The 16,874-nt window shown below is 59.8% G+C and overlaps 1 protein-coding gene and 1 long non-coding RNA gene across 4 annotated transcripts in view; one reads left to right on the top strand and one right to left on the bottom strand.

Moving 5' to 3' along the window:
• Positions 1 to 10,030, bottom strand: part of LMX1B (LIM homeobox transcription factor 1 beta) — an 81,638-nt gene extending 71,608 nt beyond the window's left edge. Inside the window, exons 1-2 of one of the 2 annotated variants that reach the window (XM_044778750.2) lie at positions 9,622 to 10,030; positions 8,636 to 8,822 (exon numbers count right to left, since the gene is read on the bottom strand). In XM_044778750.2, coding sequence (XP_044634685.1) covers positions 8,636 to 8,822; positions 9,622 to 9,760 — 326 coding nt within the window. In that variant the 5' untranslated portion in view covers positions 9,761 to 10,030. The remainder of the gene's footprint in view (positions 1 to 8,635; positions 8,823 to 9,621) is intronic. The other variant, XM_044778751.2, reaches the window with a different exon arrangement.
• A 348-nt stretch (positions 10,031 to 10,378) lies between these two features.
• Positions 10,379 to 15,906, top strand: LOC139046335 (uncharacterized). Of its 2 annotated transcripts, none has more exons than XR_011506218.1 (3): positions 10,379 to 10,549; positions 10,656 to 10,793; positions 13,786 to 15,905. It is a non-coding gene; the product is annotated as an uncharacterized lncRNA (long non-coding RNA). The 2 variants fall into 2 exon arrangements; XR_011506219.1 differs by lacking the exons at positions 10,379 to 10,549; positions 10,656 to 10,793 and adding exons at positions 11,889 to 13,166; positions 13,273 to 13,441 and having other exon boundaries at positions 13,786 to 15,906.
• Positions 15,907 to 16,874: the final 968 nt, after the last annotated feature.

Raw genomic sequence — 16,874 nt, forward strand, 5'->3', positions numbered from 1 at the left:
TCCAGCCCAGGAGCGCGCCTGGAGCCGTCAAGGGCCCCTGAAACGTGAAGGAGCCTGAAGGCTGCCACGGGGGGCCCGGGGCTCCGGACTCCAGCCTAGCCCGTCCCAGGATCGGATTCCTTCATAAATCAGCCGCTGGGTGAAAGGGCTGCGCTTTAGAAAGAGCAGGACCGTGTGCGCGTATTAGAGCGCGCGGTTCCCAAATCCGGGGTAAACCCCTGGTGACACCGAAATTCATCAACCGCCGCTGGCGCCCGCGGCTCGGCCAGGAGCGGAGGAGCCCGTGCACCGTGCTGCCCCGGGAAAGGAAAACGAGGAGCAGGCACCCTCGTGAGGTGGGCCTAGAGGAGGGCGCGGGTGGAGACCCCTGAGAGCTGCCCCACCCGCGCGCCGGGGAGCCAAGCAAGCTCTCCCACCTGGAGAAAGGCCCTTATTCTAACCTTTTTTCCTTCTCTGGCAAGAGCTGGCCCTACAAGGGTATTCTGGTGTGAAGAGGGAAGTGACCCCCCCTTCCTATCCTCGGACTCCCCTACACCTTCGAGGCTGGGCGCTTTGGGAGAATTACAACTGTCCAGAGCAGGAATCTGGGGCTTTGGAAAGGTCAGGCCATGAGGACTCAGGGATCCCATCCACTTTGGGAAGTTAGACGTGCCTGGGGAAAATAAGCCTACAGAGTACCTCTGGACCTGGGGGGCTCTGGACCTGGGGGGAGTTAGCTAACGCCCTCTGCCTGGGTTTTCTCACCTATACATGGAGCTGGAGCTGTAAAGGTCAGTGCATGTGGCAGGCACTCAAGAAACGCCAGTTCCTCTTCCTTCTAGACACACTACTATGGCCTGCCCGTCTGGGGTCAGTAAGACTCTGCTCATCTACACAGGCCATGCTCAGGAGTCGGGAAAAACCAGGAGCTACATGCCTCTGTAGTAATGGGGGCCCATCCACAGGCTGCCGCCTCCAAGGACCAGTTCTGACAGTCAAACCTGCCCCATTCTCTTTGCAAGGGAAAAATTCAAAACACAGGCCTCAGACCTAGGTGAGGGGCAGGAGGGTGGAGTGGGCCCCCCCAGGGAGGCCTGTTTAGAAGGGTGTACCCTCTGGGCCTCCAACTCAGGGCAGACAATGCATTCTTGCCAGGCAGGGCAACTGCTCACTTCCCAGCAGGCAAGAAGGAAACATACATTGACTGAATGCCCAATGCAGGCTGCCAACTTTGAGTTTGTTTCACTTTATTCTGCGACGCTAGAATTATCACCCCTGTTTCACAGAGGAGGAAACTGAGGCTCAAGAAGAGCCACTGGCCTCCCTTAAGGCCCTTGCCGTGTCACTGGGAGCATGAGACAGTCTCAATCAATGGATCATTGATTTGTAATTGCCATCTTGCTCTTTCGTTTGAGAAAACGCGCCCCACCCAGGAGGCCCTCCATTTGGAGGAGGGGGCCCCAGAGCACCTTGGTCCTCTCCATCTCCATAGGCTTGGGCAGCTCGAGGCCTGGGCGGGTGCCCGCACCACCACAGCCCAGTAACTATGGTAATTGGAGAGTCACGTGACAACAGTCACTGAGTCCGGGAGGAAAGCGGGAGGCAGGCGAAGGGGGAACAGCAGTCATACCCAGCTTGTCCCGACCCAGCACTGCTCCTCCTCTCCCGTCATCACTGCTGTAGCACCCAGCGGGGGCACTTAGGGAGGGGCGGACTGCCTGGCAGTCCTGGGTTCCAGCATGCCCACTCATCTTTCTGCATCTAGCCAGCAGCTTGGTGGTCTCCTCCCTCCTGCCAGCCCTGGTGGGCACCTCTGTTGCTCTGGGCAGCCCTCAGAACCCTCCCCGGCTGGCAGCCACCTCTCAGTTCCCAGGGAAACCTCTTAAGCACGGGCCGGCCAGGAAGCAAACATCTTTGTTTCTTCTGGAACCAGACTCCAGGAACCGGGTTTTTCCTTCATCAACACTTCGCTCAGTTCAGCAAGTGCCTGGGCCAGCCAGGTGCTCTGCCATCAGCTATCACACTGGGTCCAGGCCAGCCCGGGTCAGGCTCCCAATTGAGACAAAGCCCCCTGTGCCCCTCCTATCACATACTCACATATTCCCCCCCCACCCCTATATTCCCCCAGACCCCCTTTAGGGCTCCAGGGTCGACAGGGCAGGTCCTGCCGCCGCCAGTCAAGAAGCTGAACAGAAATGGATACAATATTGCCCCAGGAAAAACAAAGGAAGGGCCCTGGCAGAAATTTATTTGTACTGATCAGGCCAAGCAAAGGTAGAGGGCAGCAAGGAAGTGCTGTCAGCTGGGCCTGAAACCCAAGAAACCTGCCACTGCCAGTGCACAGTGGCCCCTTATGCCCCACCACTCTGAGATGCAGCAGTAGTTAAAGCAAACACAGGCCCTTCATTGCCCCGTCAGTTACACCTTCCCCCCCAAAATTACACAAACTTTGCAAGATTTTTCTGAGAGAAGATGGATGCTTGGGGAGACTTGAGGTCAAGGCTAGGCTGTTTAAAGTATATTATTAACAAATAAACATTTACTGCAGAAAAAAAAAAAAGAGAAAAACCTTATAGGCCACCGGGGAACGAAATCATGTTGCTTTTGGCTTCAAATGACAGGAGACATTTATGGCATGAATGGAGAACACCAGCCGGTCGATGAAATGGCAAACGTCTGCCACTCTCCTTCCTCTGCCTTCGTGAATCAACTTTTTCAAATATGGTTTTCAGCCTTACCCTCCCCGCCCTACCACCGCTTCCCCACTTCTGACTGCAGTGGCAATAAATATATATAATTTCGGTTTTGCTCTCTGCTGCCATCAGCACAGAATTTGGGGGTTGGAGAGGGCGGGGTCAGCCAGAGAGCCCAGGCCTTGGGTCTTCCTGCACCCAATTGACTGACAGCTCACCCAGGCTCCCTGGAGCAGCAGACCATCCCTTTTTTCCTCCCTCCCCTGAAGCTGAGGCTTGCCTGTGGTGTCTAACAAATTGAAAGTTATAACTCATGTCGATGAGAGTATTCTCTATTCCTCCACCTAACTAATGCCAAAGTAGGACTGGGTTTCTTTTTTTTTTTTTCCTTTTTTGTTTTAAAAACCTCACAGCCGCAGAACAGAGGAAGTTCCCCGGGGAAGCACTGCCAGGCCATCATGGACCGAAAAACCTCCCCGGGCTGGAGGATCTTTCTGACTGCCTGGGCTGGCATTTCTCAACCTTTTAAACCTCATCTTCTTAACACACAGATTCCTGGATCTCTCCCCTACATGCCCTCTCTTCTGAATCTCCCCCTCAGCCTGAGAGATGTTGGTTGAGGTTTGGTTTTTTTTTCTGTCATTTGAATCACAAAAACAATAAGCGTGAACAGTTTTCCAAATATGAAATTATATTATTGAGTATGTTTTTCCAAGCTTTACAGCCCCTGGAGATTCCAATTGTTCCCCACTGGAAAGATCTTTGCTCTGGACCAACCTCCACCCCCCACAGCCCCCAAGAAACAGGCCAGCACACCAGGCCACCGTGCTGCCTGCCCTTCCTCATAAAGCGTGGTTGGCGTCTGTTCTCCACCCGTACAATCGGAGGTTTTTCTGCCACTCTGGAAGTACAGGATAGGCTACTGGATCCCACAGAGTATCGAACATTCACTGAAGCCCCACCAGGTGCCTTGTGCAATCCTCACAACAAGCCTGGGAAATGATACCATCACCCCCAGTTTGCCGATGGAGAACCTGGGGCTCAGAGATGATCAGCCACTTGGCTAAGACCACACAGCTGCTGCTGAGCGCCGAGGCTGGGAGATGAACCCAGGTCTGTCTCAGAATCTAAAGCTCTTTTCACCCCGAGGGAGGCAGGACCCTCCCAGTGCCCACTCAGGCAAAGGGAATGGTTTTCCCTGGGGGGGGGGGGGAGGGGGCGGGCCCTCATCTTCCCTGTAGAGAGAGGCTCACGGCAAACTAGCATGCCAGCTGCAGCTCTCTCTGGCACGGAACCTATGGGCAGTCTGGTGTGTGTCCTTGGAGACAAGGCATTCCTTGCCATGCTGATGGTGATAACAGTAACAATGATAATTTCCAGAGTATTAACAACATGCCAGGCAAGATGCCAGGTCCTTTGGGGCATGCTATCTCGGAATCCTTCTAAAAGTACTTTCCCCCAGGTGGGTATGTCCCCATTTTACAGAAGAGGTGCCAGGGCTGTGTGGTCCTGAGCCTGGCTCCAATGGACAGGACGGGAGGGAGCGGAGAGTCACCAGTCACATACCCCAGAGGAGATCCTCATAGCCCACTTCCCCTACTGGAGAAAGATTCAGCAAATTAGCCTATACCAGCCTGGAGCCTAGGGAATACCGGGTGAGCCAGGAGTCAGCTGTGAAGAATGCCGCCCCTCAGCAGCAGACAGCAGCAGCCTCAGGCCAGCCCTAGCTAACCCCACAGCCAACGCTCTGGGGGTCAAGGGCGAGGTGCCCTCCCAGGAGCTAGAGGGTCCCCTAACTCTGTTTGGTAGAGTGAGCCCTTCAGCCCTGAGATCCCCAGGGAGAGCGCCACCAAGGCCTTTTGACAAGGCAAAGGGCTGGTTCTTCCTTCCAAGCAGGTCCTTCTCAGGACAGGCCCTCTGCCCGGGGCTGTGGGCAGGGGTGCCTGCAGCCCTGAATTAGTCCCTTGGGGGACATGTCAGCTGGGGTGCCCACTGGTGGAGGGGGTGCTGCTGGTAACTGGCACACTGTGGTAAGGCCTATGCGAGGCCTCCCAAGCTGGGAGAAGCAGCCAGCAGAGGAGCCTGGAGCCTGACTTTGCTCTCCCCCTGCGCCACACCCGCACTCCGCTGGTGCTGCTGCTCCAAGAGAGGTGAGCCTCCCCGGAAGGCCTTTCCCGGTGTAAACACTTCCAAGGAAAGGAATGTGCTGGGAAGAGCCGGGCTGAGCCACTGGAGCCGCAGCCAGCTGGGGTAAATTTAAAAAAAAAAAAAAGCACCCCAGGACTCAGACGGCTTTTTGTGAAACTCAATCAAAGCCTCGCTGGCCCCTTCTGCCGAGGTGGGCGCATCCTACCTGGGCAGGCGAGCCCGAGGGGAGCCTCGCAGGCTCAGCGGAGCCCTGGACCTCCACAGCGGCAGCGGCGACGCGGCGACGCCCCGGGCACTCCCCGCGCGCAAGGGCGACCGCCGCCCGGGCAGGACCCCGCATCCCTCCGCGCGCGCCGCTCCCGCTCGCACACCCGCGAGTCTCGGGTCGCGAGACCTGCGAGCTGTCTTACAAGCGATTAGACTCCATTTTGTGACAGATTTTTGGACTCTCCCACCGACCCTCCCCCCTTCCGGAGCCTCCTCCAGGAATTCGCCACCTCCTCGGGATAGAAACCCTTTCCAGACGAGCGACAGACGGCAAGAAAAGAGAGTTACATAATTCTATTTGGCCTAGCCGCCAAGAAAAAAAAATTGGGGGGGGGGCGGTAAGTTGTCATTTTGTTTTTTCATGTGTTCTCCGGTGGCGGAAGGAGAGGTGTTCGTGATTTTGCGTTTGGAGGCCGCGTTTCCTCCCGGTTTCTAACCGGGTTTTCGGTCCGAGAAGGAGCTCAAGCTGCCGAGGTGCCAAGAGCCTCGTGCACAGGAGAAGGATCCAATGCTTTCATCTTATTTTTTTTTCAGAAGGAGCCCCAAAAACCACGTACGGAGAAAAAGTAGACTTTTTGAGTGACGCGTGAACACGCCCCAAATGCCGTGGCCCCCGGCCTGCTTCGAGCGTCCGGGACGTGCGGGTGGGTTTTATCTAATGCTATTAAAAGCGCCCGAATGTCCATTAATCACCCCCGTGGTGCGTAGAATAACGTTGCGCTTCTGAGTGTCCCAGATCTTTAAAACAAATCTCAAGGAGAAAGAGACGCTTAATAAAAATAGCAACCTCTTTTCTAAGGACCCAGCCCCGCAGCCCCTCGCCGGGCGAGGACACATTTTTCAAAAGTTACGGGGCGGGGGTTGTTAATTTCCCAATCCTGCTGACGCACAGACTCGACAAGATCGAGAAGGCACGTTTCTGAGCTCACTTGCCTGGATTCTCGTCTGAAAAGCATTTACATACAGATGTAATAAATATGCATCCGCAGTGCTCAAAGCAAAAAATAAGTCATGAAATATATTTTCGTGCAAAGAACATCGCTTCCCCGGCCCCTTCCTGCCTCGCTGCGCTGGCTCTCGCAGAGAAACGCTGAGGCGAGACCCGCGGGGTATCTGTCGCCAGGATTGTCTTGATAACAACCCCTCCTCAGCCCCCAACCGGCCCGCCTAGCGCAGATACCTAACCGGCCTTATTGGAAGAAAGAGGGGGCGAAGGAGGGGGAGGGACCTAGAGGGGTATGAATAATGCCGGCCTGGAGGCTGCACCCCGCAGGACCCAGACTCCCGGACTCGGGACCTGAGATGCGCCCTGATCCCAAATTCACCAGCAAACACACCCCTACCACACGCAGCGAAGAAAAAAAGCTCTTAGGTGCCTTTTTTCTTTTTTAAGCAAATATACTTTCGACGAAACAATTGCAACCATTTAATGTTTAATTGTTTTGTAAAATGATGGGGTTGGCCGCTCAGCTCTAATGAACACCCAGCTCAAATTTTGTGACCTTACAGTTCTGGGCTCTGAAGAACCAGGGAGCATCCTCTCCTTGTTTTAAAGAGAAGCCCCATAAACGATTGGGGGGCAGAGGGAGAGAACCGGTAGATATGTACAAAAGGTTGGAAAGAGTCTTCCAATATGTAAAAAAATTTTTTTTTTTATCAAAAACCTGTGCAAATGACTCGGAGGCCCATTTCCAGCTTCCTGGGCCTTCTGCCCCCACGTGTTGAGTTGTCCAGGCCGGTGGCTGAGCTGAGTGGGAAATGGCATTGCCAGAGCCGAGCTCGGGTGGGGCAGGCAGAGGAGGCCAGGGGTGCAGACCAGGACTCTGGCTAGAGGCTGGTGAGCCCTGCTGAGGGGCCGCTCCCTGGACCGGCCCAGAGCCCCCAGCCACAGCGACCTCAAACTACTTTCTCCGCTTCTTCTGGGCTGCTCCTGCCTGCCTGTGGCTTAGCTGACTGGCTGCCTCACCTTCTCCTGGAACCAGAATCATTATCAGTCCAGGGCACAGCACAAACCTGATCAACAGGAGTGTGCCTCATCTAGGGTGCTCTGGGGAGAGCGGGAGGCTTCAGCTGGGCTCTGGGACCAGCAACAGAGCTGACTCTCTGTACTGGCCCCGATTCCTGCCCGCAGAGCCCCCAGCCAGCGGGAAGAGCAAGGCGCAAAAATGCAGCTCCTGCACAGTTCCCAGACCAGGGGAGCAACAGCCAGGTTAGGAGCTAGCATGGGGCTCAGCCAGAGCCTTTCAGAGTCGAACCGTTGCCCTCTCGAGGGCTCTGGCCGGCAGTCCCTCTATTTCCAGGCCTCAGCCAAGCAGTTGGAGAGGTGGGGAAGGGACACTCCAGCTGCTCCACTTCCCACCAGGGCCTGGATTTAGGGACAATCCCCGGGCAGAGCAAGCAGACTGCCCTTCCCACCAGGCACCCGCAGCCTTGCCTTTTCCCGGAGACTTGGGCACACGGCCCCCTCCAAGCCCCAAACCGCCTGAGCAGCCTACCCACCCTGCAGCCCCATCTGAAAGGGTTTTCGGGGCCTCACTAGAAAGTTCTCGCAGGCACCCACTTGTCTACACAATGCTGCCCTGGGGATCCCCACACCCCTCTTTTGGCTGTTGCTTCTCTCAATCACACTACCAGGCATAAAACCCAGAGGGTCAAAAGAAAAAGCCTGCATCTGCTCTTATCTGTCCCGGGCCGCTTGCCAGACAAACCCATACTCTCAGCTCAAAACAAGTCAGCAAGTAGGGCTCACCCCACCGTCTCTGGCCCCCGACTCTGACGCTTGGGCTACACCAGGGCAGGGCAGCCACCCCTCCCCAACACAGACACACTGCAAGAAAGAAGGCCTGCTGGGGAAGGCTGACTCGGTCAGTTCCTCACCCCCTTGGGGAGCCCCAGACTGTGGTTTGCCACTTCTTCAGGTCCTCTTCCTAGACAGCTTCTCCAGCCAACGAAAATCAAAAGTGCAAAATTCCCGCATGGAACGCTTTGGAGAGAATGGACACTCCTTTCTCTGCATCAGAGCCTAAAAGTGCAGCAGGGACCCTGGCAGGACAGGGGCATCCCAGGCCAGCACCACCCCCACTCCACCGCCCTGCTCCTGGAATTCCAACCCCTCCACAAAGCCCGCCTTTGGGCTGAGGAAGCACACCGCCAGGGCCTGGCTCCCTAAAGCGCTGCTTTCGTTTGGAAATCAATTCTTGGTCCCCAATTCAGGCCTCAGCGGGGCCAGGCCCTGTCCCAGGACCACGGCATCATATCCCCCAGTCGGCCCCCGGCCTTGTCCCACGCCCCGACTCAGTGGCCCAGAGCAGGTTTCCCGGACAAAGGATGGCAACGAGGGGCTGCCGGAGACTCCCGGCCACCAGGGTCGGCCGGGATGGGATGGTTCGGCCCTGCCGGAGAGACGCGCAGCCCGCGGAGCCCTCGGAGCGGATGGGCCCAGCGGCGCGCAGAGCCGGCTGTAGGGCGGACGCAGCCCCGGCCTGGCAGGGGGCGGCCGGGCTCGAGTGCCGGCGGCGGCGGGGAAGGAGCAGGACGAGAGGGCTTACTGTTGGTAGTCTTGTTTGCAGTACAGTTTCCGATCCCGGAAGTAGCAGCTGGTGGTGAGGGCTTGCTGACACGCCGCGCACTGCAAACACTCCTCGTGCCAGGACGACTCGTTGACTCGCATCAGGAAGCGGTCGGAGATGGGCCGCTGGCAGCCCTCGCAGACGGCGGGATGCGGGCAGTCGGAGCCTGCAGCGCACAGGGCGAGAGCCGAGCCGTCAGCGCCGACCAGCACGGCCCCAGCGTCCCGGCTGCAGCGGTGCCCGCAGCCCCGGCCAAGGGCGAGGGCAGCCCGGGAGCGCCGCCGCGCCAGGGGCCGGGCAGCCTCCGCTAGTTCGTCCCAGTCCCCGGACTCCGGCGCGGAGAGGCCGCGGGCCTCGAGCCTCGGTTCGGCGCTGCGCTCTCCCCTTCTCCGGAGATCCGGCGCTTGGTGGTAATAAATACGAGAACTAGCACGGCGCGGGGGAGCCGGCTGGGACCCAGACAGGCGAGGGGAGGCTGAGGCGCTCGCTGGCTGACACGCCCCACGGCGTCTTCTGTCCCCAATCTCCCCAAAACCTGTGGTTTGGGTGACCCAGGGGGCATCTTTTTCTTAAAAGCTCCCCCTCCCCAAGTGACCTGGCGCCATTCCCGAGCCTGCCAAGGTGACTATTGGGTCCTCCATCACCCCTGCCACCCGCCTCCCACCTCCTGCCCGGAGTGGCAGCTCTAGAACCGAGGCCCGGTGAGGATGGAGGGAGGCGGCTGGCGAGTCCTGTTCTCCCTCCTCCTGGGTGATGTCCCTGCATACCTCTGTCCCCTTAGGATGCCTGTCTAGGCGTGCCTGTCGCCCCTCTGAAGATCACTCCTGGAGTCTTCTCTGTGTCCCCCACACCCCCATGTCCTGCAAACCATCTCCTTTATCCATTGGCCTGGACGCCTGTGTCCACCTGGGACAAGGCCCCGTCCCCTGCCCGTGATCACTCGGGCGCGGCGACCCCGCACTCACCTAGCAGCACCCCCAGAGTGGCGGGCCCGGGGCGCAGGGCGTGCTCCTCCATCTTGATGCCGTCCAACATCTTGGCGCAGTCCGTCTGCCCGCGGGGGAAACACCTCTCCAGCGACTCGGGACCTGTTGCTATATCCATGGGACGCGGGGCGCGCTGCGGGCCCCGCCAGCCAGGGTGCTCGCCCGCCCGCCCGCCTGCCCGCTCGCCGCCGCCGGGGCCCGGGAGCCGGGGAGGCGCGGCCCCCGCGGAGTTGGGGCTGCGGCTGGGGCCGCCGACTGCCCCCGGCGAGCGCGGAGCGGCAACGCGCTGGCCCCGGGCCCCGGCGTCGTGCGGGCGGGCCGGGGCGGCTGCAGTCGGCGCCGCGCTCCCCCGGGCACTCGCAGCCACGCGCGCCGGCTCCTCTGTCACCTGCTTGTCAGTCCCGGAGCCGGGCTGCGGCGGCGGCGGCAGACGGAGCCGCGGGGAGGAGACGGCGGCGGTGGCGGCGGCGGCGGCGGCGGCGGCGGGCGGGGGAGGGGGCGGGGGTGCAGGGGCGGCCCCGCGGGCTGGGGGGGCGCGGGCGGCGCAGCGGGGTCCCGGGCGGGGCGCAGCGGGCCGCGGGGTTCCGGGCGCGCTCCCCGCACTACTCCAGTGCCATGGTGCGCCCGCGGAGCCGCTCGGTTTAGAGCTGGGGCTGGCGGCGGAGGGATACTGCGCCCGGGAGCCGCCTCACCCCTCCTCAAACTTCCTGACATTTGAACTCATTGGTGCGCCTCGTATCCCTGCGCCGGGATGAGCCGGCGGCTCCACGTCAAATAGTGCCGTCGCCGCCCCCCCGCGCGGGAGGGCTCCCCGCGCCCCCAGCCTGCGCCCCGCGCCGCGCCTGGCCCCGCGCGCCGGTCCGGGCGTCCCGGCCAGGCCGAGCGCCCTGCTGGCCCCTCGCAGAAGGTTGGGTCGCCTTCGAAACAAATCCTTCTGCCCCACTCCTTTGAAAAATTGATTTGGGAGTTGGGGAAAGCAAGCTTCCTTCTTTGCTTTCTTGCTTCATTATTAGTATTTTGTAAAGCTTCGGCGGTAAGAGGAGTGGCCCCGAGCGAGACCAGACTGCGCGGACGGCGGCGAGCACAGCGGCTCCACCAGGAGACGGCGCCGGCCGTGAGCGGCCGCCCGGGGACCCCGACTGTCGGCCGAGGTAGGTCACACCGGGCTGAGTTGGCGTCCCCCGGGCGGCGGCGCCTTGCCGGGGCCGGTTTGGTCCGAGGAGAGGGCTGGCTGCGGGGATCGAGGGACGGGCAACGGCAGGAGGGAAGGGTTGCTGGCTCAGGACTCGCCAAGGGGTCCCTGGCTCAGGGAGAGGGAGGTTGGGCCCCAGATTTGGAGTGAGGGACCCGGGAAAGCTTCAGACGTGGCAGAGATGGGATGCAAGGGTGAGCGAAGATCCCGGAGGGGCCCCGGGATCAAGGATGGGGGACATTGGGCAGGCGAGGAAGGTGAGGCCAGGTTCAGGCGACGGAGAGTTTAGAGGACGATTACGTCTGGGAAAGAGGCCCCCCGGCGGGAGTGGGGGCAATGGACCAGAACCTGGCCTCGCAGGGTTTGGAGCGAGGGGCGCCGGTAGGGGTGGCTCCAGGGTCGGGGACGGAAGGCCCAGGACGACGTGTGTTCCGCCGGCCGCTCGAGGGAAACCGGATTGGCGGCTGGGATAGGCGACCTTTGGTGGCGGAGGGACCCGGCCAGGGGTCCGTAGGCCACGCTTGGCAGGGACAGCGCCCTGGCCAGCCTGGGCAAAGTGGTCCTCGGCCCTGGGGAGCGAAAAGCCGGCAAGACCGAGTGGCTGACTCGGGCACCCGCCGGGCCTGGCATCCACCGGGCCTGGCACCCGCGCTCGCTGCGCTGGCCGCTGCGTCCGGCTGCAGTGCGCTGAGCCTGGCCGGCTGTGTCTTGGGCCCCTGGGTCCCCACGGAGGCGCGGCTCGCCCGGGAGCAGGGGGGCCGATGCGGCCCCGGGGCAGGCGCGGGCTGACCCCTCGAGCCGCTGCGGAGCGGCCCCGGCCCCTCCCGGAGCAGAGCAGCGGCGCGGAGCGGGGCGGGGGCGGAGGGCATGGGAGGCGGGTCCCCTGACCCCGCTGGAGGCGAGAGGGCGGATCGGATTTGGAGCCTGCGGGCGGCTTGGTCAGAAGTGACCCCCTGTGCCGCGGGGCCCCGCGGAGGGGCCCGGCTTTGTGGAGGATTAGAGGCTGCCGCCCCACCCCGGTACCTGCGTGTGTGTCGGTGGGTATCTGTGTGCGCTGTGCGTGTCCATGCTCCCGCCTCGGAGGAGCTTGCTGTCTGTGCACCCGTGTCTCTGTGCGCATGCAGTATTTCTGTGTCCCTGCGACTTTCTCGGCTCCGAGTGTGGCAATCCGTGTCTGATTCCCCTGCTTCGTTGTGTGTGTGTCTGAGTGTGAATCTGCAGGTCTTTCCGTGTCTCCGTATCTTCTGTGTTTTTGTAGGTCTTTGTGTCCCTGTGTCTGTCACTCTATGCGGGTGGGACGTCTTTGTGTGTCAGCTTCTGTAATGTGTCTGGGATTCTTTTTTGTTTATATGTGTGTCTTCGTGTCACCTTTGTGTGTCCGTGTGTATCTCTGAGTTTCTGAATGATTCTGTGTATTTGCGAGTCTCTCAGAGTTTGGGGTTTGGGGGTTTTGTGGGGGTTTTTTGGGTCTTTTTTTTTTTTGGCTTTGTGTCTCCGTGTATTTCTCAGCGTCTTTGTGTGTCTGGATCCAGGACGCTGGATGAGTGGATGTGGAGTTTCTCTCACATGCCCTTGGTCCCCTGTCCTTGCCCAGCCCGGAAACCCCAGGCCTCGAGCTCCCGAGGTTGGGCCTGGGCCTGGGCCGCCTTCTCCGGGCATCTGGGGCGGGGGCGCGGCAGTTGCCGGGAGCAGCCAGCGGGCCAGGTTCGGGCGCGCGGAGCCGCGAGGCGCAGAGCCGGGCGCACAGTTGGCAGACCGACCGGGTGCCTTCTGCCCTCTGCTGGCCGCGCTACGTCCCTGCACCTGCTGTCGGGCAACTGCCTGTGGGCGAGAGGGTCCTGGTTCTAAGCCGAGTCTCTTGCCTTCTCCTTCAGAGAGCACTAAGGAATTCTCTGCCGTCAAAGGCCCAGCAGACCCACTCCGGAGCCAGGCTCCTAGTGCAGCCTTCCACCCTTCTCCCTCTGTCTCCCACTCTCCGCCTTCCCCGTGCCCGGCCTCTTCCTTTCCACATTTCCCTCCTTAGGCTGAAAGGGGGTCCCTGTGGCCAGACTTCCTAAGCTTCTCTGACCTCTGGCTGGCGTCCAGAGCCAAGTTGGGGCCGTGGACTGTGCCCCAAACTCGGACTGCCCAAAGGCTGCGTCTCAGCGTAGGAGGACGTGCCCAGGGCGGGCTTGGGTGCCATGGCTGGTCTGTCCTGGGGTGCACAGGATCTTGGCACGTCTCCCCGTGCTCCTGCCTGCGTCACAGCCCACACCACCAGGGCCCACATCGGGAGAGCCAAGGGTGGTGCTCAGAGCCGCTGGTGGCTGCCGACATGCTGGGCCCAACCCAGGTGCGGGTCTGGGAGTGGGGCTGTTCAGTCTACAAACCTGAGGTCCCCTCTCCAGGTCCTCCCCGCTCACTGTCCATTCGTCCCTGTCCTCCTGATCACCGTATAGGTCCTGTTCCTTGCCCTTTGTCCCCCTTCCTCGGGTCCCTCGGTGATCCCGGCTCCTTCGCATACAGACACACAGAGGCCCCAGGTCTCTCCCCAGCACAACCGCAGGAGCTGAACTGCTGAAGAAGTGGCCGCCTGGACCGAAGGCGGGGGCCTAGACCCCGACTCAGGTACTCCCGGTAGGCGGCGAGCGGCACCTTGCTGCGCCCGGCAGGGGCGGGTGCGATCTGGTACCCACCAATTTCCCCTGGCGACCCTGGACCCACGACTCCGCCGGCGGCTCGCGCCTGGGCGCTGCCTCCGACCCGGGATTTTCTCTGGCTTGGACTTCAGCGGCAGAAACAGCTTCCAATTTTCTCCACCTGGGGATGGATGGAGTCGGCTGTTTGGAATCGCTTGGGAAGAAGCAAGATCGGAGAGGAAAGCTCTAGGGCGGGGGTCTCAGCTCCCCCAATCCCACAGATGCCCCATCTCCACTAAGCCATTCCCTGTCCCCCCTTGCTCCTCTCCTTAGGGCCTGGCACCCCGCACCTGAACTACCAGCCTCCTACGAACACAGTCCTGTGATCCCGCTCCCCGCAGTGGAGCCCTGTCCATCCTCCCTCCGGCTGTCCCGCTGTCCTTCTGACCAAAGCTGAGCGGCAGAGCCCCCTCCCAGTTTACAGCCCGGCTGGAGGGGAGGATCTTGGGCAGGGATGGAGCATGAAGGCGCGGACGAGGAGCTGCACGGATCCGCGATTCCGCCCTGCGGGAGCGCCCAGGCCCGTCCCACGCTGCCGGGGTGCCATTGGTCCTGGCGACCCTCAGATCCAGGGGAGGCAGCCAGACTGGACCAGAGCCACCCCAAGCCATGGTCCGGGTTGGGGGCCGCTATTCCCGGGAGGCGGCGGCACGGTATCCAGAGACCTGGGAATTCCAGAAGTGGAGCCGGATGGCCCTGGCAGTGGTCGAGTGTCCCGGCCTTGGGAGCCAGCCCCGACCACACTCCCCTCCGCGGACCGCAGCGTTCTTGACCCCAGGACACGTGGGTCAAAGGCTCAGGCCCCTTCTCAGCTAGCAGAGCGATGGATGTGTGTGATAAGTAACCCGGCCCCTTCCCACAACCCGGGGAAGAGACTGTGGTCTTCTTGTGCCTGCGGCGAGCTCACAGGGACCCTGAGCCCGGTGGCGGTCCACAGAGGAATGACTGGAGAGAGGTCCACGCTGGGTCCCTCCGACTCAGGGCTGGGAGCAGGTTTGCACTCTCCCATCTGGGGTCTTCTGGGCTGAGGAGAGAGAGATGGCAGGGGACAGGGTTTTAGGCAGAGTTTGCTGGTGAGGCAGGGGGCACGTGGCTCTGAGGCTCGTGACAGTATGTGCCTGTGTGCAATGTGTGGGACCACCCACCCCCAGCAAAGTCCTTCTGTCCTCCCTGTAGCCCATCCCCACCCTCACCCAGCTCGTGGGGTCTCTAGCCGCAGGTCCATGACTTTTCAGCACAAGATCTGGGTGGTTAGTCACGGGATTCCTCCCTGGTGTGTCAGGAGATCCGGCTCCCTCAGATCCTAAGGCTGCTGTCAGCCCTCAGGGCTGGAGCTTGGAGAAGGGCACTGTCCTGGCTAGGTGGCCCAGGGCTGAGGTCTGCCACTGGCCGGGCGGTGGTTAGGAGTGGGTAAGAGCAGGTCCCGGGGAGGCACCCAGGTCTGCTTCAAGATCTGACTGTGGGATGTCAGGAAAGTCTTGCCCTCTCTCTGCACCTCAGCTTCCTCATCTGCAAAGGGAGCATAATCATAGTGTCTATCCTCCAAGGCTGCTGAGAGGATGAAATGTAAGTGGTCACCACAGCACCTGGCACACAGTAGGTCTCTATTAATATTTGGTGAGTAATTGGGTGAAAGGGGGTCCCCAGGACTTGGGGAAATCATGGCTGCTTCCCCCTCCTCCAACCAGGACCTACGGGGGAAGAAAGGGAGGTGCTGAACTCTGTCATCTCTCTTCCTTTAGGAAGGCGGCGGGGGCTGGGTGCAGGAGCCCCCCAGGCAGGGCCCAGATGTCTCCACTCGCCCTGGCTGTGGGGCCTGAGGCTGAGGGTAGCTGCTCCTAACCAGAACCTTGGAAGGGAACAGAACTAGGGGCCTCAGCCCAATGCATCAAAACCGACCATGTGGGACTCTCAAGGTGCCATTTATATTTATTTTTTAAAAGGCACTTTCCTCAAGAATCTTTGCATTTCTTGCCAAATGGATGGGCTGGGTTATTTCAGCAGCCCATCTAGAACCAGGGGCTTCCCCGACTGAGGACCTGAGCCAGAACAAAGAAAAGGCCAAGGACTGTATTTGGAGCCATAAAAGCCCCATTAGGACACTAAGAATAACTTGCAGAAAGGCATTTTATATGAATTGGACACAAATTCACAAAAGCGAGGAAGTTCATTGGTCTCTACCCCGAGGGTCCGCGACTGGGGAAAGGGGTTGGGTGTGATGCGGGGAGCAGCGCCCATCCCATTTGATCTTTATCTTAAATCCACTTCAAAACGCTAGGGATCTGCGGAGTTGGAGGTTTGCCCCTTCCTGTAATGATTTGGTGTCTAGTAAAGTTTTTATGAGTGTCTGTGCAAATAAATGCATTTGATGTGCATTTGTTTTGGCTGGTGTTGCTTTATATAGGAGGCGCGCACGTCTTCTGTTGGCTCTCAAAAGAAAAGAATGAGAGTGAAAATAAAAATAAAACCAAGATATCCGGACCAGGCGGAGGGGCGGAGCGGAGGCAGTCCCGCTGCCAGCCACCACCCCTCTGACGGCGGCGGGCGGGAGCTTGAGGATGCTGCCAAATGAGGTTGCAGGCTTTGGGTTTGCTGTGTGGAGCTGCTCAGGGTGGGGAGGCGGGCTGGGGAGGTCCAAGTTCTAGGAAGGGGTTTTTGGAAACAGAACTCTACCTGCCTTTTGATTACTGTCCTCTGGGTATTCTTGCTGAAGTAAAATGAATAATAAATAAGGGTGAGTTTTTTGGGGCGTCACTTTATCATCTAAGTGGCAGGCTATGCCTATTTCTTTAGAATTTGAGCTCAGCAGAATCTGGCCGAGAGGCAGGTCGAACAGCAATGTGGCTCCCCAGCCATCTCTGGACAAGGCAGCCAGGGAGCCGGGGAAGGAGGGCGGGAAGCAGAGGTGCTCCCTAAGGGTGAGGAGCCAGGCCAGGGTGTCAGGGGCTAAGAGCACCCATGCCCTTGTCCCAAGTGTCCAGCTGGTGCCCAGGATGCAGCGTGCATTCCGGGGGCCCGAGCTGGCTGTGCTCTCCCAACACTGCAGTCTTGATTTATTTGTTCTAAAATTATTTTAGCGTTTTTACTGAAGTATAATATACAAGTAGAATAGTACACCAAGCATAAAATTACAAAGGGGACACACTTACACCCCCAATAGCTCGATGAGGAGAGAATGTTCTGGCTCCCCAGAACCTCTCCTCTTGCGCCCTCCCGGGCACCCCACCCCCTTCTCCATGGAAACCGTCATCCTGGTTTCTGTCACCACACATGAGTTTTGCCTGTTTTTGAATTTCATATAAATGGAATCACAAGTATATGCTCTTTACCATACTTTAATCGTGAGGTTTTGCTTGAGAAGA

The sequence above is a fragment of the Equus asinus genome, chromosome 10 (assembly GCF_041296235.1).
Source record: "Equus asinus isolate D_3611 breed Donkey chromosome 10, EquAss-T2T_v2, whole genome shotgun sequence".
Classification (NCBI taxonomy): Eukaryota; Metazoa; Chordata; class Mammalia; order Perissodactyla; family Equidae; genus Equus; species Equus asinus.